At 27.4% G+C, this 21,592-nt stretch overlaps 4 protein-coding genes across 4 annotated transcripts; 3 read left to right on the top strand and 1 right to left on the bottom strand.

Annotated features, from left to right (window-relative positions):
* Positions 1 to 546: 546 nt before the first annotated feature.
* Positions 547 to 8,015, bottom strand: LOC126850546 (COMM domain-containing protein 4). Its single transcript, XM_050593679.1, has 8 exons — positions 7,939 to 8,015; positions 2,568 to 2,617; positions 2,280 to 2,351; positions 2,065 to 2,130; positions 1,715 to 1,754; positions 1,399 to 1,599; positions 1,028 to 1,174; positions 547 to 855 (listed from the first exon to the last, which is right to left on the bottom strand). The coding sequence occupies exons 2-8, from the start codon at positions 2,568 to 2,570 to the stop codon at positions 818 to 820; spliced, it is 567 nt and encodes a 188-aa protein (XP_050449636.1). The 5' UTR covers positions 2,571 to 2,617; positions 7,939 to 8,015; the 3' UTR covers positions 547 to 817.
* Positions 2,630 to 7,119, top strand: LOC126850552 (MATH and LRR domain-containing protein PFE0570w-like). Its single transcript, XM_050593688.1, has 4 exons — positions 2,630 to 3,282; positions 4,114 to 4,172; positions 4,395 to 4,603; positions 5,061 to 7,119. The coding sequence occupies exons 1-4, from the start codon at positions 3,183 to 3,185 to the stop codon at positions 6,829 to 6,831; spliced, it is 2,139 nt and encodes a 712-aa protein (XP_050449645.1). The 5' UTR covers positions 2,630 to 3,182; the 3' UTR covers positions 6,832 to 7,119.
* Positions 8,016 to 9,311: 1,296 nt separating the features above from the next.
* LOC126850511 (UDP-glucosyltransferase 2-like) lies at positions 9,312 to 13,896 on the top strand. Its single transcript, XM_050593620.1, has 6 exons — positions 9,312 to 9,876; positions 10,128 to 10,364; positions 10,883 to 11,290; positions 11,981 to 12,203; positions 12,882 to 13,101; positions 13,480 to 13,896. Exons 1-6 carry the CDS (start codon positions 9,658 to 9,660, stop codon positions 13,769 to 13,771), a joined length of 1,599 nt encoding a protein of 532 aa, XP_050449577.1. The 5' UTR covers positions 9,312 to 9,657; the 3' UTR covers positions 13,772 to 13,896.
* A 116-nt stretch (positions 13,897 to 14,012) lies between these two features.
* On the top strand, positions 14,013 to 18,929 carry LOC126850510 (UDP-glycosyltransferase UGT5-like). The gene is made up of 6 exons (XM_050593619.1): positions 14,013 to 14,390; positions 15,221 to 15,460; positions 15,921 to 16,334; positions 16,732 to 16,954; positions 17,718 to 17,937; positions 18,266 to 18,929. The coding sequence occupies exons 1-6, from the start codon at positions 14,172 to 14,174 to the stop codon at positions 18,558 to 18,560; spliced, it is 1,611 nt and encodes a 536-aa protein (XP_050449576.1). The 5' UTR covers positions 14,013 to 14,171; the 3' UTR covers positions 18,561 to 18,929.
* The last annotated feature ends 2,663 nt before the right edge of the window (positions 18,930 to 21,592 follow it).

A 21,592-nucleotide genomic window follows, 5' to 3' on the forward strand; every position in this document is an offset into this window, starting at 1 on the left:
GTACGAATAATTGTATAAAGACTGATTAGATTAGCCTCGGTATTTATTCGAATTAAACGATTGTAAACGCTACCGCTTTGCGCGCCCAAAAATACTCACGGAGCACGATGCCAAAGCTAATTTTTTTCCCGCAGAATAAACCTCGTCTTTTTTTTTCTTTTTCCGATTGCTAACATTTCCCGGTTAGTCCGAAGCATAATTAGGCTTTTCGCTCGATTTTCCTGATTCCTGAGGAATCTCAACCATGTTGGCCTACAGATTCTAAACTCGCAAAACATTTTTTTTCCCTATCTGTGCAAAATATTCGCTTCGTGTATTTCGTTCAACTTCGCGCGTGTGTTTTCAGATACAGCCTTGATAGATCGAGAAAAATGAGCCTCGACGACTGAAAGCACACAGAGTGTATAATACATTTCGCGAATGAGTCTATACATTATTCTTTGTGCACACTTTGATTTAAATATTTTAATAACCGATGATCTCCGACACGTTCCGACTATCGTGCTCGAATGAACGCAAGAACAGAGGGAAAAATGACACGCGCGATTATTAACAGCGATATTTATTATCGTCACAACGTATCAATATTATTCAATGCATCGTATAAACCAATAAACTAAATGTAAACTTTGTATATTCATTTACTAAGAGAATAAAAGTAAATTATTCACTGAATTTTCCTCGCACGAGATATTTTCCATCCCTCGATCCATCTTACAGAAATTAAAAGAATTTCATTTTTATTGTAATAGTACATATTTTTATCGGAAAATTGTGCAGTGAATACGATGTGAAAATTCTAATTATTATTAAGTATTCACAAATTTTCCATTAGCGCCCGTGCTCTTTTTAATTCTGAAAAAGATAAAAGAAAAAACATGAAGGAAAAAGAATATTTCGTAAACTGTATTTAGTATTAGACAACTTAGTATTTAGATCAAGAATTCATAGTAAAATAGATTTAAAATATTGGAATTTAAAAAATAAGTTATTTACAAACTTCGTAAGAACTAAACTATTCCCATACCTTTCAGCAATACTTGTACGTCATCTTTCGAAATGTTTATAGTGGAATCTTCTTCATTGCCGTCTATTTTCTTCAACTTTAATGTCACTGTGGAAATAGGCGAAGTACTATCGCAAGGAAGTACTTCGATAGAAGACAAGCGACTGACTACAAAAGTTGGAAGCAAATTTAAACACATGTAAATTAAATCATTTAGAGAGATCAAAAAATATTATCAGATACGTTTAAAGATATAACAATGTAATATAGCAGAAGGAAAATCTGTAAAATTAAACAAAGATTTTTTTTAATCCCAAGATTTAAAGCTGATGCTAGCTCATATTTTTCAAATTTCTCTGATTTTACAAAACTGTAGAATTTAAACCGATCACCTCTTAAAGATTGAGATGAAAGAACAGCCGTGATTTGAGAACAGTTATCTGTGTGAAGTCTTGCTACGGCAGTGCTATGCTCTCGTGGAAGTCCCAATTGTTGTAGCTCACTACTCAAGTCAGCAGCAGAAACACCATAACGAGCGGAAGATGTAAAAATTAATTCAAGAGCGGCCACCATTGCCTTTGCATCGTTTACATCTGAATAAGAATATCTATATTTTTTATCTTCCAATTATTTATCGATTTAATTTATTGTGATAATAATGATGCATTGGATATATAATAAGAATGATGTAACAAATATTACACGCACCAAGTTTAGCGTCTTGTGTAATCTTTTTTATCTTTTCCTCCTAAAAAAATTAATGCGATTAAGGATCAAAATAAAAAATGTAATATACAAATTTTAAATATAATAATCGTTTCTTTTGTTTTATATTTAATTTCTCGAACAAATAATTTAAATTTATAAAAAATAATACAAATCATAAAAATATTTTCTATATGATTGTTAAAAGAAAGCATTATTTAACGCGACAAATTTTAGCAATATAGCGCACACACAAAAAAATATTTCAAATAAAATTAATTTTCTTACTATAATAATATTAGCGAAAAGATATATAATTTCATGCTGAATATTAACAATAAAATACAACTTACATCAAGTTCTCCTTCAGTTAAATATTTAGCCACTGCTTGGCCTAGCATTTTCATTTTAATTGAAGTCTAGAAATAAAATATTAAATCTCAAATAAAAAAAAAATTGTCTGATTGTTTCTAATCTCTGGCGAGTTCTTTCTAATATGTATTAGAAACTGTGTAAGTCTATACATTTCAAAACAAGACTATATATTAAATCATAATTTGATCAATACCATTCGTGAAAGTGTGTTGATTTCCGCCAGCAACCAATCTGGACAGTCGCCGTCACCAAGAAATCTGAATCTCTAATATAAAATATATATATATATATATATATATATATATATATATATATATACATGAATAAATTTAAAAACATTAGAATTATACAATAATAATTTATTCCTTATTTTACGCGTTTGTAAATTTATTTTTTGAAAATAATTTATTTATTTAAAATATTACAATCGGGAAAGATAATTTTTGCAACATAAAATAATTTTGTGAATTAAAAATCTTACCATTTTGATCAATTTCCTAGTTTGTTTTTACACTGACTTCGTTTTTTCACCTAAAAATCAGATTACAAATACAGTTCTTGAAATATTTATTATATATATAACAAAATTGAAGAGATGCAAAAAGTGACGTACAAGAAAATCATGATTATTCTCGTTATATACAATATTATATTTGAATACAATTTTCGAAAAAAAAGAAATTCCAAAATAATTATTTATACAAAATTCACGTCGAGTCGTGTTTGTCCTATGCACTCTTACGAAATGTTTGACCAATATCACTGGAATTGATCGAGCCTTTAGACCCCCTTGGAGAAACCTACATCAATCATAGCTACGTCTACTGCGGAGTTCAGGTTCGTCGTATGCCCTCGAGAGAGAAAACTACGTGACTTTTTCTGCCACGCTGCTCTTGCGTAGTACCTTCCTTCTCGTTCTCTTTCTTACCAATAATATTTCTAACAATAAATATCATAAGACGGACGAACGTGGACGTCAGAATGTTTGCACTTGTTGGCGGAGTGGATGCGTGGGTATCCGCGTCAGGTGAACGAATTCCCCATACAATCCGCCTAATTCTTCGACCGCGACGGAGATGGCCCATGGGAGTTTCGAATGGCGAACATAAATACCAGAAGAGGACTCGGCCTTCTGCCATTCCAGCCGAGGAAGTCGCGAACGCTGGATATTCATCAACAGGTGAACGCCGCAACAGGTAAAATACTTCGATAATTAGCTTAGAAAACAGCACCTCTTCTGATACTAATAAACCGAAACAAGTAAACGCAATTGTTTATCATCATTAAAAATTAAGATTTAATAAGAGATTACTTTTTTGATATAGGAAAGTAAGATAATTATGTTGACTTATTAAAAAGTTATGATGATTATATCTGGACGATCTATATTTCGGTTGGCAATTAATTTTAATATAGATAAAATCACAAATATAAACTTATCAATTATTTTAAATATATAATAAACTTGTAACAAAGATCCGCTTTTGTGCTTTCAAATAAAATTTTATCAATTGACATTAATAAAAATAAAAATCAATCCACGTTAATAATTTTTTGATGCTCTTCCTGCTTCATTTATTATAATTTTCATTTTTAATTATGAAATTATTCCATCTAAAAAAATTTTGATATAAGAAGTGTCTTCAGAATTTCTTCAGAAATTCGTCATTAGTTGTATTATGATCTTATGAAGTGAAGTGCTCTGTATACATTTTTCTACTATATAGTTAATGGAATTATATAGATAGGGTAGAATGAAATTGGATTTCGTTTCTATCACATGATTGAACATCGATACTTTAATAATCTTGTACGTCACTTACAATTAATCGAATGGTTATAATAATAGATGATAAGAGCATACCCTCGTTCTTATACACTCGTACGAGTAAATTTAGATAAAAAACATCCCAAAAATAATAATAAGATCGCTGTAATAAAGCCACTCTCGATAGATATTATTTTTGCATCAAGTAACATTATATAAGTAAAAATGCGAAATCTAATAAATGTGAATTATCTTTTAGCAATGAAGAAGATATTGTTGGCCACTTTATTATCAATAGTAATGTCCGAAAATATTCTAGTAAGTAAAATCTTGTTTATAACTATTTTAAATAAACAATCATCACGCACAACCTGTTTTATTAAAAATAAAAAGATCTATTATTTAAAAAAAGTATTGTCTTCAAAAGTGACGTGTTCAATATCGATTTCAATAAGAATTATCTGAGAATATATGTAATTCTTTAAAGTTTTATTATAACTATTAAAATTTAGAACATCAATGTGCGTAATTGTTTTTAAGATGGAGAATTATCTGACAATGAAACCAAAAACAGTATGGATTCGCGGCAAGCAATTTGGGAATAAAAAAATAAAGCGAGCAGCACTGAACGAAATTTCTTCCGAAGTAGAAGAATTCTCAAATTACGACGACGAAAGACAATTTCCTCGAATTTCAAAAACACGGTTTATTAGCGATTCCGAGAAATTGCCCTCGCAAACGATTATGAGGTAATAACGCATAATATAACATATATATATATATATTTATTTAAATCTTATTTTTACGTTAAAAAGTTAAGGCATAAATTTCGCCCAGTTAACTTTTGAAATATATTTTCTTTAAATGTTACTTTTATACATATATAAATATAAATTAAAAATTAGAAATATTAGAGATTAACATGACATATGTCAACGTAAAAATAAAAAATTTATATAGCATATACATACATTTAATTATATAACAGATAATATAAGATCTTATTTACTTTTAATTCTATTTTATATACATAAATCATTCATACATAAATTTCTAATTCAAAATTCTTAAATTAAAAAATTACAACAAGAAATACGATTAAAATTTCGGAAAGATTGATCCAAAATTGATATGAACAATTATTAATGCAGTTGAATAATATGTATAAAAATGAAATGAAACAAATAAAAGATAATTTTGTTGTAGGCCGCCTGATTTGGCGCTGCTTCCACAAGTCAAACTTTTACCTTCCGATAAATCAAAACTTGATAGTGTCAAACCATCAGTCTTGATTTCCATTGGCATTCAAGAAGGGGAAAACATCAATGATAATTCGCAAAAAGATTGCTCGAGAATAAAGAATCATCGTAAGCAGAATCATCGTTGGCAGATTCAACAACCGTTTTATGTAGAGGAACCAAGATGGATTAATATCTATCCCGACACAGGTTCATCTGAGCATCTAAATAATGTCGATCCTTACATATTGTCGAGAGGAAAGAAAATTTGGGATACAGAACAAGCGAAAAAGACAGTCGAAGATTACGAAGATTTTCCCAACAATTATCCAAGCAGAAACAAAAGATCGTCAACGAAAAGTCGAGACAGGAGATCTGTCGTAATGAGTGAAAAATCTCATAATAATACATTCAATGACAACCAGGAAAATCAGAAAAAAGAAATGAATTATTATAATTTTCTCCAAGATACAGACTTAAATAATACAATGACAAAAAATCAGAATAAAAAATCTTATCAAATTGACAAAATGTCTGAAGATAGACAGAGTGAGAAAGATGTTACAAGTTTTATTCATAATATCTTAATAGAAAAATATCAAAAAAATAAAATAGAAAATGTGACGGAAAGATCACCATACAAATTCAAGTTTAGAAAGCAAAATCAAATCTCCGCTATTGATGAAAAAATTATAAATTTTGTTGAAAGCATAAAGCGCGAAGATATATTCAATCATATTAAAAACAACAGCAAAATCGCAGAAATTAATCAAAATAAAAAATTTAATAATCGGGAGAGCTTTTTTGCTATTAACATGAATAAGAGAAATAAAAGATCAATATTATTGAAAAATAAAAATTTCTCTGAAGTATATACAAAATATAAGAAAATCGATACGAGTTTCGAAAAAAATATTAAGAAAAATGAAATAGATATGTACGAGCAGAAGAATAATACTGACAAGCTAAATGATTTAGATATGTACAATGATGATATTTTTATCTTAGCTAGCATAAAAAATCTGCTTGACAATAGAACAAAGAACTTAAATGAAAAAGATATAGATCATAACAAACCTATCGAACGCCCATGGAAAATTCAATATTATGCAGATGGTGAAAAATTGGAAAGCGAGGAGGAACCAAGAAATGAGAAAAACCAGCCAGAAATTAATAATACTGACATCAAATTAACAGATTCGCAATTAACAAACAAGTCTGATTCGGAAAGTTCCAAAATAAAGAATTATTTCAATCATCGGAAAAAGCGTGCTTGCAAGAACTGCAAGATTGAACTGCAGCTTCAGGATGAATGGTTGAAGGATATCGAGAGAGAATTTCAAGACACAACGTCTTTAAACCGAAGAAACAAGCATAGCGATATTCTGAAGGACTTATCGCTGTTTAAGTCTTACATTATTTCCCGAGGTAAGAAAGCATCGCACGAATATGAGAACGGTATCTATTCGACGTCGCAATCACGAAACATTGAAGTGACAAATTTTGACGACCCGGAAGCACTCCAGGGAATATTATTAATGGAAATGTCCAGGTGCAATAATTGCGACATGAATCATTTATCGAACAAGCGATCGTCAAAAGATCGACGCGGTTTGCTCGATGAAATCTTAACAGCATATGATCCATACTACGTGGTCAGAGGAAAACGGATAAATCTAGATAAACTTTTGACCAAAATACGAAATCAGAAGAACGCCTCATTAGGTGGAGAACAGTAGACCTTGTGCGTAAACACGTTATACGAAAACATAATTACTGACGATGATGCTCGATGAGAAAAACAAATAAGATATTTCAAATATTTCTCATCATAGATACTTGATTTGATCGCAAATCGCAAATACGGCAATCTGCGTATTATTTTCCAAATAACACATGTATATTAAAGCATTATGAATTATAAGACATATTTCTTAGTAGTAAAAATGAAATTATCGAAAAGAAATTATGTAATCTTAAAGCTTTCAAAATGCAAAACTTAAGAAATAGATGTGAAGCTCAGAAAAATCTATGTACGCATTTAATACGCAATTAAATTCATGCTCATGTATAACTTATTCATTTGTTTATAAATTTATTTGTTTATAAATAGATGTGTGATGTATCTATCGTACATATATACATATATATATATATATATACATATATATATATATATATATATATATATATATTGAAAAATTGAAAAAAAAAAAAAATAGACGAAGTAATGTATAACGAGAAGGAAATGATTTTCAATTGCAATGTATTAAAAAAATAAAAATGAATGTATAAATATCAAAAGTTAACTAGTATGTAATTCTAATGTGTAGTTTATATTCATATCTATAATGAAAAGGTAAATTAAAGATTAAAGAGGCTTTTGTAATATCTTGTGTGCGTGTGTGTGTGTGCGTATTTCGATATTTTAATTTGTAATTAACGTATAAATATAAATTTATACTATTATTTCTGCGATAATAAATTACAGAACGGACAGTTGCAGTTATCTCACAAATATTTATAAACAATATATTACTTAGAGAAAACAAACATATTTAATTGCAGATAAATACGTAATATTTACTATATATATTTCTGTGTTATGTATATATGTAAAATATTCTTATTTTATATATTAAAAAATCATACTATTTTTTTCTATTATATATTTTCTTTATTATTATCGTACCTAGAATATAACCTACAAAGCATAATTATTGAAAAAAAGCATTCTGTTACATTGCGTGTTATAGAAAATACTTTATTCTTCGACAAACATTCTGTGTGCCTGTGTCACAATAGCGATTATTCACAAGAAAACATATAAAAAAGAATAGAATTACCTGAATATTGATGTTCGCAAAAAGAAACACTGGTTGACAATTTTGACATTTGCGCAAACCAGGAGGTTAGAATTGTGACATATCTATCAAGTCGATAAATTAGAAACCTGACATTCTTCCTGTCAAGTTTCGTTTAGTACTGCTATCTACATCCTTTTTAAAGATCGCATAGAATTACGTAGCCACATTTTCAATATTGTTGGTAAAATCATTTGGTGGGTGTCCATACTACATACATAAATTATGGATCGGAAACACGACCCTCGTGTATAATGAAATATATTTCATTAAGTTGCACGCAATATTGAAATAATTTTATATATACATATATTAGACGCGATAAAGAGAAAAAAAGAAACCATAATTAATAATTAAATTATTTGCCTGTATAATATATTTAACATTTACTTTTAGTTATGATCTTGTCGATCATTAATTCTTGATGGTTTATGAAAGAGGAAAATATGTACATACATTATAGCGATCTATTGTTGTATTAATAATTAATATAAGATAAATAATTCTTTATCTTTAAACATTGTGTTGATAAATTTAACTCGCTGATTTAACTCGTAAAGATAAAGTATTGTTCATAATTAATTCTAATTAATAAAGAGTGTATAAAGTTTCTGTTGAAAATATTAATGTTTTATTACACTGAATCAAATGTTTGATTAAAAAATCGCACTTGTAAACATAAAAATATTGCGTAAAATTTATTATTATTATATTACATAATATATTTCATAATAGAATTAGTAATGTGTCGCGCACATTATTAATTCTTTACTTAAAACTGAAATCAAAACCAAGTAATGTGGCGATATTTGACTCTGACTTCTCCATATGAAATTTAAATAAAAAATGCCGTAGCATTTAAAAAAGATATATATGCCATTAATCCATTGTATATTATTTTTAATGTGTCTTAAATATAATTATTATATTATCGCTTGATAAAGATTATTACAATCTCCATTTAATCTCAACAGTAATAAAAATGATAAGAGATAAATATGTATTTTGTATGTAATATGATATGATTTCTTACACAATCTTTTAAATGTGTATTTAATAAATTATCTCAAGAAAAATTGTATACTTATATACTGATAACGTATTTGTGCTGTATCATTAGATTAAATCATTATCGTATTAATTTGATATATTTATATAAAAGTATTAAAAGTGCACAGTCATGTGTAGATAATTACATGTGTAGATAAATACATTGATTGCATTTTAGAAAATAATGACATAGCTAAGCTTATAACATGCATCAATAACTTATATAACATTTATTCTGTAGTAATTTGAAAAATAAGATATTATCCGATCATGCATCTTTTGTATTTAATTAAAGATATTAGATATTATTACAATAATAATTAATAATATTTTTTATGTAATAAATCTTTATTATGTTTAGTTACAATATTCAATTTAAATCAGAAAAATAAGTAAAATCTTCGGAGATCTATATTAAACTCATAAATGTTATCACTATATGGGTTAACAACTTCGTATAGCCTTGCCATTTAATCAAAACGAATCAAAGTAATCTTTGCAAACGAGTGGGAAATGAAGGAAGGGAGAGAAGAGCAATAGCAATTGCGCAAATACTTCAATGGACAAGTATAGTCAAGTTTGAAACTCGACTGCGACTGCAAGCAAGTGAAGCAAAAGAGGCATTCTCCTCTTATCATTATTTTGTTAACCATGTTAAAAAACCTGATTTTTTATTGTACTTTAATGGGACTCGCGACAATATCAAATTCGTTGTCGATTTTATTAATACAGCCCGTAGCATCAACCAGTCATCATGTTTGGACAATGAGCCTATTGAAGGGATTACTCCGCAATGGTCATCACGTACACGTAGTGAGCATCCATGAAGCCAATATCAAGGGCAAACTCGCGCAGAATATGACGTATGCTGTAAGTAAACAAGAAATCTGAATATATTCTAGGTAAAGCTATTATTATCAACACATAACATCATTACGCATTACATATTCATTTTGCTGCACTATCATTTAGATTTTTAAATATTATTTAAACGGACGTCAAATTAAATTAAATTAAATTAATGCAGCAATAGTGCGATTTGACATAATTAATATTTTCTGATATCACGCGTGCCGCACATTTTCCTTTTTCACGCAAAAAAGAATACTTATGATTTTTAGGTTTACGGTGATATAATGAAAGAATTGGCCGAATCCGATGATTATGATCCAAATGAATGGGAAAAGAATGGTATAATTTATGGGATATACCATTTATATAATGTGGGGATAACTTTTTGTGAAAAAACGATAGCAACTAAAGAAGCAAAGGAACTTTTGGAAATGATAAAAAATGTTAAGTTTGATGTTATAGTACAGGATGTTACTTTATATCAATGTTTATATGGATTATGGGAGGTAAGAATAAACAATCTATTAATGTGTGCATATTGTGATTTAATTTAGATAAATATGATTAAGTATAATTTAAGTATATTTCTCAATTAATAATAATAATACTCTCTAACAATACACGTTAAAAAGATCTAGACGACATCCAGAACATGTTAAACATTCTCTGGACGTTTTTTTTGGACGTCTTTCGAATATGTGTGTGGTTAGAGATGATAATAATAATAATAATAATTATAATAATAATTATAATAATAGTAATAATAATAATAATAATAATAATAATAATAATAATAATGAAAAAGCCTAATTCTCTCTCTGTCATTATTATTATTATATTATATTGTGTATTATGTCGTATATTATTATTATTATTATTATTACTATAATAATAATAATAATAATAATAATAATAATAATAATAATAATAATAATAATAATAATGACAGAGAGAGAATTAGGCTTTTTCATAAGATTCACAAACACGAGAAAGAGTATCACTCTACATACTAGATAATTTTTAGGTTGCTAAAGGCAAACCGCCTATAGTAGGCTTTATTCCGTATGGTCCTGCACCTTGGCTCAAGTATTACATCGGTGGTACCAATTATCCGACTGTCCGATCTTATGTATCTACACCTTTTGCGAAGCCCGAAGGTCTGTGGCAGAAAACATGGAATACTCTTTATTACATCACGGACGACATCCTTCGACAATATTACTATATGCCAATCGCTCAACAAATTGCTGAGCAATACATGGGACATGAAATCAAACCGTTACATGAACTAGAAAAAAATATTTTCATCTTATTAGTCAATACTCATTCTGCGTTTGAACCTGGGATCCCATTGCCGCCAAATGCCATAGAGATTGGAGGCTTGAATAGTCAAACCATACAAACTGATGAGGAAACTGTAACATATCCCGATGTAAGAATGAATACTTTCATTATTTAAGAACTAGTAAAAAAATAGCAGAATTGAATATCCTAAAGAAATAGAACTGATCAAAATTTGATCTTGAATTAAAATTTATCATTAATCTATGGATACACATAAAATTTTGATTTATATTTTCGTATTGTTTTCATAGAATATTGTATTCATATTTTGAAAAAATGTCTTTATTAATAATGAGATTTTTTAATAATTAGAGAGAGAGAGTAGTCGTTGATAGAGAGATAGACAGTCATTTATCATTGCCAGAAATTAATCAAATCTATTAAATGTCTAATTATTTATAATTAGCTAAAGCAATAATAAATAACTGTCTATTTCAAACATATTATATGTATACCATTTAAAAAATTTTTATCATTCAATCTTGAATTAATCAATAAGTTAAAGTAAAGCATTTCTATTATTTCACTGAATTCAAAAATGCCAATATATTTATTCACAATTATTTATTTTAATAATCACATCACAAAATCAAGATAATCATGTAATTTTTTTTAACAAGATTCATAAGATTCACAATGGAAGCTTAGCTTTTCTGCTTAAATATAATTTATTTTGTAAATGTATCTCCAATATTTATGACCGATCGATATATAATTTAATTGATGTAAATGTATATTTTGTATATCGAAATATTATTATTTTACCGTTATCTTCTAGAGCATACGTGAATTTCTTGATGGAGCAAAGAACGGAGCTATTATAATATCGTTGGGAACGAATGTAAAGTGGAAATCTATCGGACTAGATAAATTAAAGGCCGTTGTACAGGTTCTATCAAAACTCAAGCAACGAATACTTTGGAAGCTAGATATGGAACTGCCATTTCAACTGCCAAATAATATAATGATTGTGAAGTGGATGCCCCAAAAAGAAATTTTGAGTATGTATTTAACAAGTTATTAAAGATTTATTACAAGACACAATTTAATAAAAGATAGATTTATTAGAAAAATATGCGATTCTTGTTTATAACTATTATTTATAATTTATTTATAGTTATTATTATATATATACGTATATTTGTCTAAATATCTTTATTTTTTATCTAAATTTTGATTCGTTTTTATTAGTGTTTGGAATATTAATTTATAAAATCATGTGAGTGTTTCTAGATGACAACATTTTCTTACAATACTTTTGTGTTTTTTTAATAAAATAGTGCATAATAGACTAATACAATGTGCACATAATTATTTCTTGAATTAATTTGTCCTATGTAATTCTTTATATGAAAGTTTTCATGGTTCTTTCTACAATCACTTGATAAAAAATATGATCTTTTCAAAATAAATATGACGTCATTAATCCTTTGTAAGCTTGTAAGCAATTACATTAAACAAATTCGTCGAATTATCATATTTCTCTTAGACACTCTCTCCAATAAAATCAATTTTTATTATAATATTAAATATTTATTTTTTATTTGAGAATAATTTATAAGCATTAGAAAACACGCTCATTGCATTTTAATTATTAACTTAATAAAGAAGTTGATTATTTTTTTATCTCACAATAATTGAGAAAATAAAAATTTATTATAATATACACTTATCTTCAGCTCACAAGAATGTAAAGGCAATCTGGACGCACGGTGGTCTTCTCAGCACACAGGAAGCCATCTGGCAAGGTGTGCCAATAATTGGCATGCCATTTTTTGCGGATCAGAGATACAACATGGCATTACTACTACTAAAAGGTGTTGCTGTACAGTTGGACGTTAATACTTTATCCACAGAGTCGGTATTAGATGTTTTTGAAAAAATACTGTACAATGAAAGGTATGATATTATATTTAAACGTTCATGGTGTTACTAATTTTATTTTGTTTTATACAAGTATATATGTCATTTTAAAAGTAAATTTTGCTAATATCTTAATAATTATTTTTCGTGTAATAAATATAAAAATAATTATTTAAAATAATAGTATAAATATAAAAAAGTTATAACAATGACAGTCTAAAATGATAAATAATTTTTGAAATTTAATATATTTTGTTAAAAATATATATATATATATATATATATATATATATATATATATATATATGTGTGTCTTACCATTTTCTATTCTGCATTTATGCAGAATGCATATATTAATTAATGTGAGGCATAAATTTTTACAATGTTACTAATAATAATATATTTTTTGTGCAGTTATACAAAAAATATGAAACAATTATCAAATGAATTTCGGGATCGACCAATCCCGCCATTAGATTTGGCGGTTTGGTGGATCGAATATGCTGCCCGCCATCCACATGGGAGTTTAGGATCCCCGCTTAAATATCAGAGTTGGATGGAACAAAATCTCATCGATGTCTACGCATTCTTATTCTTTAATCTTATCATAATATTGATAATCGTATTTTTTGTATTTAAAAAATTATTTAGTTTTTGTCGTAATCATGTATATACATCAAAATTACAAAAGAGCAAACAAATGTAAATACATTTAATTTAATTAATTTTATTTTATTTATTAATTTGATAATTAAAAAAAAATTGTGTATTAATAATTGTGAAATTAAGTCAATTTAAAAAAAAAGTTAGTTATGAATAAAATATTTACTATCATTTTATTATCATGATTAGTTTAAAATTAAAGAAGAGAGACATAACGATTAATATTAATAAAAGCAGACTAATATTAATAAAAATAGTTATTTTGTATATCATATGTTTTATTCTCCGTAATGCATTGACCTACAATAATATTAACCTTCTATCCCACTCTCGGCCTATTTCAATTAAAGAGCAGTAATCAATTACATTGATAGTAGCAGTCAGTCGTGAATGTCGATTCCACGAGCAAGCAAGAAAGGCATCTCCGCGATATTATTTTAATCATGTCAAAACACTTGTTTGTTTATTGTATTTTAATGGGATTCGTAGCAGTATCGAATTCGCTATCGATTTTACTGATAGAAGCTCTTCCATCACCCAGCCATCATCTTTGGACAACGAATCTGGCGAAAGGATTGCTCCGCAAAGGCCATCATGTACATGTAGTGAGCATTCAAGAAACTAAAATCAAAGGTAAACTCGGCCAGAATCTAACGTACGCCGTAAGTATATATTATAAGATTTTAAAATATTCCAAATAAATCAACTGTTTCCAGCGCACAAAATAAATAATTTAGTTTTTATAATTTTTCATAATTTATGTAATTTATATAATTTTTATAATTTATATAATTTATAAGTAGTTTATAATTTTTACATTATTTACACATGCGCAAAAAATGCGTGGATGCTACTTATATTGATAATATTGTATAATAATGAAGCAATATTGTATATATATGTGTGTGTGTGACGACATGTTATATTATGTTATATAATATCATTGCATTCTACGTTGCTTCTTGCACCATTTGAATAGAAAAATGAGCTCTCTATTAAAGCTGTTATATAATAATCAGTATTTCAATTCTGATATTTCACAGATCACTGATCACTGATCACAGATCACTGATTAAAAAATTTTGTGACTATTTATTTGTATGGAAAAATTAATCTCACTACAAATAAATTATAAATTAGATAAAAAGCCCCACAATGCGATTTTTCGTGCGAGTTTATTCGCGTGGAATTCTGCCAGCCACTGTGCAAGTTGTGCAGCGAGAAAAGTTGCTTGCTGCAAATAGCGCTGCGTGCAGCGCTGGTTAATATTACGTAATAGAATGAGACTATTTTCGCTGCATATTTTGTGGCTAGGCACTGCAAATACCAACGAGAACTAGCGATTAGATCACATAATAAAGTTGACATAATCATGTTAACAATGTATCTGTATATATTGTTATCTAAAGTCTAAAGTAACCATTTTTATTTATAGTGTTTCCTGAGATCACGCGCATACGTTTTTCTTTATACTAATATTTATTACTTTCAGGTTTTCGATAATATAATGAAAGACTTGCATGAAGATGAAGAGAATTATAATCCAGCTGAATGGGAAAAGTATAGTGTATTCTATATGACACAGTTTATATATGAATGGGCAACATTTGTATCTGAGAAAATAATAGAAACTAAAGGAGCAAAGGAACTTTTGGAAATGATCAAAAAGGTCGAATTTGATGTCATAGTGCAAGACATTACAATACCTGAATGCTTATACGGATTATGGGAGGTAAATATAAAAAATCTATTAATGTGTAAATATTTGCTATTTTTGCAATTATTAGAATAATAATATAATATAATTAATAATATTTATATATACAAAATATGTTCATATATTTTAGTTACTAACAATATCAATGACAGATTACATTATAAAGTAAATTTAAAGCATCTTTTCTCATTATTTCCTTAAGGCAATTCAATATCTCTTTCTCTCACAATTTTATAATTTTTATTATATCTATTTTACTAAATCAATTTTAAAATAAAATCAAATTAAATAAAGAATGAGGTTTTTTTCAGAAAGTCATTGTCTTCCAACTTAATTCACATATAAAAATCTTTATTCTTGGTTATTCACAATTTAAAATTAATGATATTTTAAAATAAAACTTTTCTCTAATTAAATCACTCTAATAGACATAAAAAAATATGTCTACACATTCTGTACAGATAATTGTTTTCAGGTTGCTAAAGGCAAGCCACCTGTAGTAGGCTATGTTCCGTTCGGTTCTGCACCCTGGTTAAAGTATCACATTGGAGGCCCTCATTATCCATCTGTTCGATCTTATCCATATAAAGATCTTGCAAAACCTACAAATCTATGGGAAAGAACGTTGAATGCTCTTTATTATATCGTGGACGATCTTGTCCGACAATATTACTATATGCCAATTTCTCAACAAATAACTGAACGATACATAGGTCACAAGATTAGGCCGTTAAGTGAAATAGAAAAAAATATTTCCATCATATTAATCAATACCTATTCTGTGTTTGAACCTGGGATTCCATTGCCACCAAACGCTATAGAGATTGGAGGATTGCATGCTCAAAGCGTGCAACAAATTGCTGACGAGGAATCCGTAACATGTCCCGATGTAAGAATGAATATTTTTATTATTAGTATTTTAGAATTAGTAAAAATAGGAATATATTATCAAAATTATACACATATAATATTCAATATAATACTATTGCAATATGTAACTTGCAATAATGAATTAATATATATATTAAAGTAGAAAGTATAGATATTATTTGTAAATGCTAATATATACATTCACAATTATTTTTATTTTGACGATCACTTCACCAAAAGAATCATATCAATTTGATTTAATAAATTTGAGAATAAATAAGACTATTAGCTTTTTTGCTCAACATAATTTGTTTTGCAAACATACCCTGAGTATTTATGACTGATTGACATAATGTAACATATACATATTATAACAGATTATAGAAATATTTTTATTTTACCATTATATATTGCAGAACATACGTGAATTTCTCGATGGTGCAGAGAACGGAGCTGTTATAATATCGTTGGGAACGAATATAAAGTGGAAAGCTATTGGATTAGATAAACTTAAGGCCGTAACATCAGCTTTATCGAAACTTAAGCAACGAGTACTTTGGAAACTAGACATTGAACTGCCATTTCAAGTGCCGAGTAATATAATGATTGTGAAATGGATGCCCCAAAGTGTAATTTTAGGTATGTTTTAAAATTCATTAGAAGATAAAAAAATGCATGATTCGATATTCTCGTCTGCTATTATTTATAATTAGATTACTATATAATTAAATTACTTGTAATTAGATATTAGTTTATATATATTCTTTTAAATGTTTTATTTAAATATTAATTTGTTTTTATTAGTAATTCAAACATTAATTCATACAATTGGCGCTTTTAGATATTATGTGTTTTATAATTATAGAAGTAACTTGATTTTACCGGCTTAAATTATTATTTAAATTATCATTATATATTATTAACAAAGTAATGCGATAGACTGACATGAACATGTACACGTAATTATTTTGTAAATTATTTTTTTTTTATAAACGATTCTCTTTTTATTCTTTGTATAATCCTCTCTCTTATTTTTTTTGCATAAATATGCTATTAATCTCGGTTTGAATTTATCAAAAATTCATATTAAAATATAAAACATAAAATATAAAAATCATATTTATTCTGAGATTTCTACAATTATAATTTAATAAATATTTTTAATAATTATATTAAAATATAATTATTTATAATTATATATTAATAAAGTAAAATAATTTTTTTATAAATACCTGTTTTATTTAAAAATAATTTGTAAACGACATTATTTATTACAAGATTATATTAAGTTAATAAAGGATAATTTACAGCTAAAATATTTCCATACATGTCAGATTGTGGCTTTCTTTATTATAGTAGCTTTAAAGAGTTAAAATTTATTATAATATATATTTATATTCAGATCACAAGAATGTAAAAGCAATCTGGACGCACGGTGGTCTTCTCAGTACATATGAAGCCATTTGGAAAGGTGTGCCAATGATTGGAATGCCATTTTTTGCGGATCAGAAATTTAATGTGGCATTATTAGAACATAAAAATGTGGCTGTACGATTAAACCTTAATACTTTATCTATGGAATCCATATTAGATGCATTTGAAAAAATACTTTACAATGAAAGGTATAATATTTGAATATTTCCCTATAATGTGTAATTTGTTATTTTTTTATACATTTATGTTTTATAAATAAGTTTTGCTAATATCTTGCTAATACAATAATTATCATGCAAATTGTAAATATAAGAATAATTTAATATAATATATAGTAACATAGTGTATAAGCAAAATACAAGTAATATAATAAGTAAAATAATAATGTAGTATAAGTGAAAAATGTAGAATTTAATTTTTTTATTTAAATGTGTTTTATTATATTCTGTTCTGCATTTAATTAAAATGTGGCGAATTTTATATAACGTTACTAATGATAAAATGTTTTTCGTACAGTTATACAAAAAATATGAAACAATTATCAAGTGAATTTCGGGATCGACCAGTCCCGCCGTTAGATTTGTCGATTTGGTGGATCGAATATGCAGCCCGCCATCCACGTGGAAGTTTAGGATCTCCACTTAGATATCAAAGTTGGATAGAACAGAACCTAATCGATATCTACGCATTCTTATTCTTTAATGTTATTATAATATTGGCGGTCGTAGTTTTTGTATTAAAAAGATTATTTAACTTTTGTTGTAATCGCTTATGTAGCGCATCTAAATTACAAAAGAGAAAACAAATGTAGTTTATTCAATGATAAATTTCGCAATTAAATGATAAATTTTGCAATTATTGTTAATTCAAGAGAATACAATTAATATATTAGTACAAATATATAAATGAAATAAAATGCCATTTATAAGTATTTATATGCATATAAAATAGCATATTTATATGTGTGCATACATACATTAATATAATATTAATTATGTACATATAAATATTATATAATTAATAAAATTCTACAATTACATATATATAAATTATTTAATATTGTAATGTAAGCACAATTTTATATTAACAAAATTTTGTAGACACTGAGCACTAAATATTATACTTACAATAATTATGTATATTTAAATAACATTTTAATAAAATGTAAATAAAATGTAAATGCTCATGAAGTTATTGATAAGGATACTTCCTATTATCCTTCGTTTCTTCCTAATGGATTTTTTGATAACGAGATATTTTTATTCTATTCTTTGAGATATTCATTAGTACAACATGAAACAAGAACAATTCTTTCTAAATGAACAGTGGTGTTACTTCAAAAATTATTTCGTTAATAGAAGTCGAGAAATTCTATTCCCCAAAAGTTGATTATGCGGTATTTTTTTTTTTTATTTGACTTTTTTCCTTTTTCCGGGAATAAGCAAAAATGGTTTTTCGGCATATTGATCCGAAAAAGACACGAGGATTACTTGGATTTTATTATTTTTTTTGATGCGTACTGATCTATTCTTCAGGACTTTCACAGACGTCTTCTTTACCCTTTCCATCTATTTACGAGCTGATCGAACAATCCTGCTAAAACGATCTCGGTTAGATGATGTCATTCCTTGTATCCAATGGACGCGATACGTTAGAAAAAGGCAGATCTAAGCGGCGATTTTTTTTCGCAATAAACTGTGAGTATCAAGAAGCAAGAAAACGATTTTCTGGGGATATATAATTAAGATAAACGTGATAAAATGATATTGGATGTTTCAAATATAACTAGATATACATATAAACGTGTTTTGGCGAAAATATCTAACAGTATCTGAAAAAATTATGCAGCAAAATATAAATAATATACATCTAAACAAATCTGAACAATTTTAAAGTTTCCGATTCTTCTGTTTTATACTATATATTAAATACTTTAAAAAATTTTTTTTTCTTCGTCATAAAAAAAAAATTAATCCTGAAGTATTGTATAATATATAACTATTCAATTTATTTTATTTCAAGCAAATACTTGTTTCGGCCAATGTTTTTCTCGTATTATAATTACAAGTAGCTCATTTAGGTAGTAAACAGTCTGGAAAAGTTGAGACAAATATACATATAATGATTGCAGTAGAGTCATCACGGTTGTTATAAAAATGGGTAGAAAATTGTACTTTCTTCATTCTATGTTTTTACGTTTTCTTTTAAGTTATGGAAGCAAATAGCAAATAACAGGCTGGATATTTTACTGTAACAATTTTTTTACTTAAAGATATTCAACAAAGTTCGTAATTAGAATTAAAAATGTGTAAATAAAAAAATTTTCTCTCTCTCAAACATCCCATATAAAGAGTTTTAAAACTATAAAGACGATTTTTCGCAATGTTAGGGTTCGATTTCAATCCCTATGGGAAGACTTTATAGTTAAATGTACGATTCCACAAGGGCTATATCGCTGTCGTAACAGACAGTGATGTCGCAGTTTCGTCCTGTGAAACAGATTTATTTCAAGTATGTGACAAGAGTGAAATTATTTCAATTATTTTTGTTCATTTTAAATGTTATATATAAAATATATATGCATGTTATATAAAAAATATTTAAAATGTTTGCAAGATGTTTTACAAATCTGCAAAATCTAATATAAAAATTTGCAGAAAATTCATGTTTGAAGAAAGATAAGAGTAACTAAAAAAAAGTATTTTAATATATACGATTATCAAATTATATTAATTGTAAGTTCACTTTTAACTAACGTCAAATTACATTTTGATTTATTTTTAATAATTTTTAAGGATTAATTTATCTATTGTCATTTTTGTGGCGGGAAGCTCTCTATAACTTCCAAATTAGACAGTCGACGCAATAATATGAATCATTTATCGGATGAGAATTTAGACGTGTCCGTTTGCTGAGCGACGCGACAAGTCACTTTAACTCGATCGCTTTGCTTCTGGTATGACGACAACAGGATATCGAGTATTAAATCGGAACTTGTCAATCGGGGGAAGGAAATAAATAAAGATCTTCGGCAGGATGCAGCTTTTTGGCGTCGTTAAATCCGATCAATCAATGTAGTTTCTGAGCTAAATCTTTTGCCAGAGCAAAAGCAGTCGATCTTGCGGCAAATTTCTCCATCTTTTCTATCCCTCATGAGCGGTATATATTCTCGTTTCTCATGTTTAGGGGGAAACGGTAAATCGATATAGATGTTTCATCCTTCTTTTACGTTCTGCGAGGTTTGATTACACAATTTGCAAGAGAGATTGGCCAGTATATAAAGTATATAGATATTTAAGTGCATTACATAGCAATTAATCGCAAATAGTCGTTAATATAATTATGAGTTAATATAATTAAATATTTTTTGATAGATATAATTTTATTGAAGTTATAACAAGAAAATTGCTTCTAGTCTATATATTTCATCTGTTTCGCAAAACAGTCGCAAATGTTATACTATCGCGAAAAGCTTCTATTCTCTCATAATAATACTTCTGATTACAATCATATTGATTACACAAATGGAAATTTATATAAATATTAATATTTATATGGAAATCTATTAATATTTATTTTTAAAAAAACATATATTATTTTTTTGACAGACAAATCAAGTTATTTTTTAAATACAAATAGTAGTATTAATTATTTGTAATATCACGATTGTCAAACAATTTTTCAGAATTTTTTTCCTGATCAACATTAAGAAGCAAATGTGTTGGACAGCAATTTTTCAGAATGTGTGATTAATAAGACATATTCTCTTGCATATACGTGCTATACAAATTTTAACGTAAAATGCCTATGAGAAAAGCGGTCGTCGCGCGGTATTTTTAGTTT

The sequence above is a fragment of the Cataglyphis hispanica genome, chromosome 6 (genome assembly GCF_021464435.1).
Source record: "Cataglyphis hispanica isolate Lineage 1 chromosome 6, ULB_Chis1_1.0, whole genome shotgun sequence".
NCBI lineage: Eukaryota > Metazoa > Arthropoda > Insecta > Hymenoptera > Formicidae > Cataglyphis > Cataglyphis hispanica.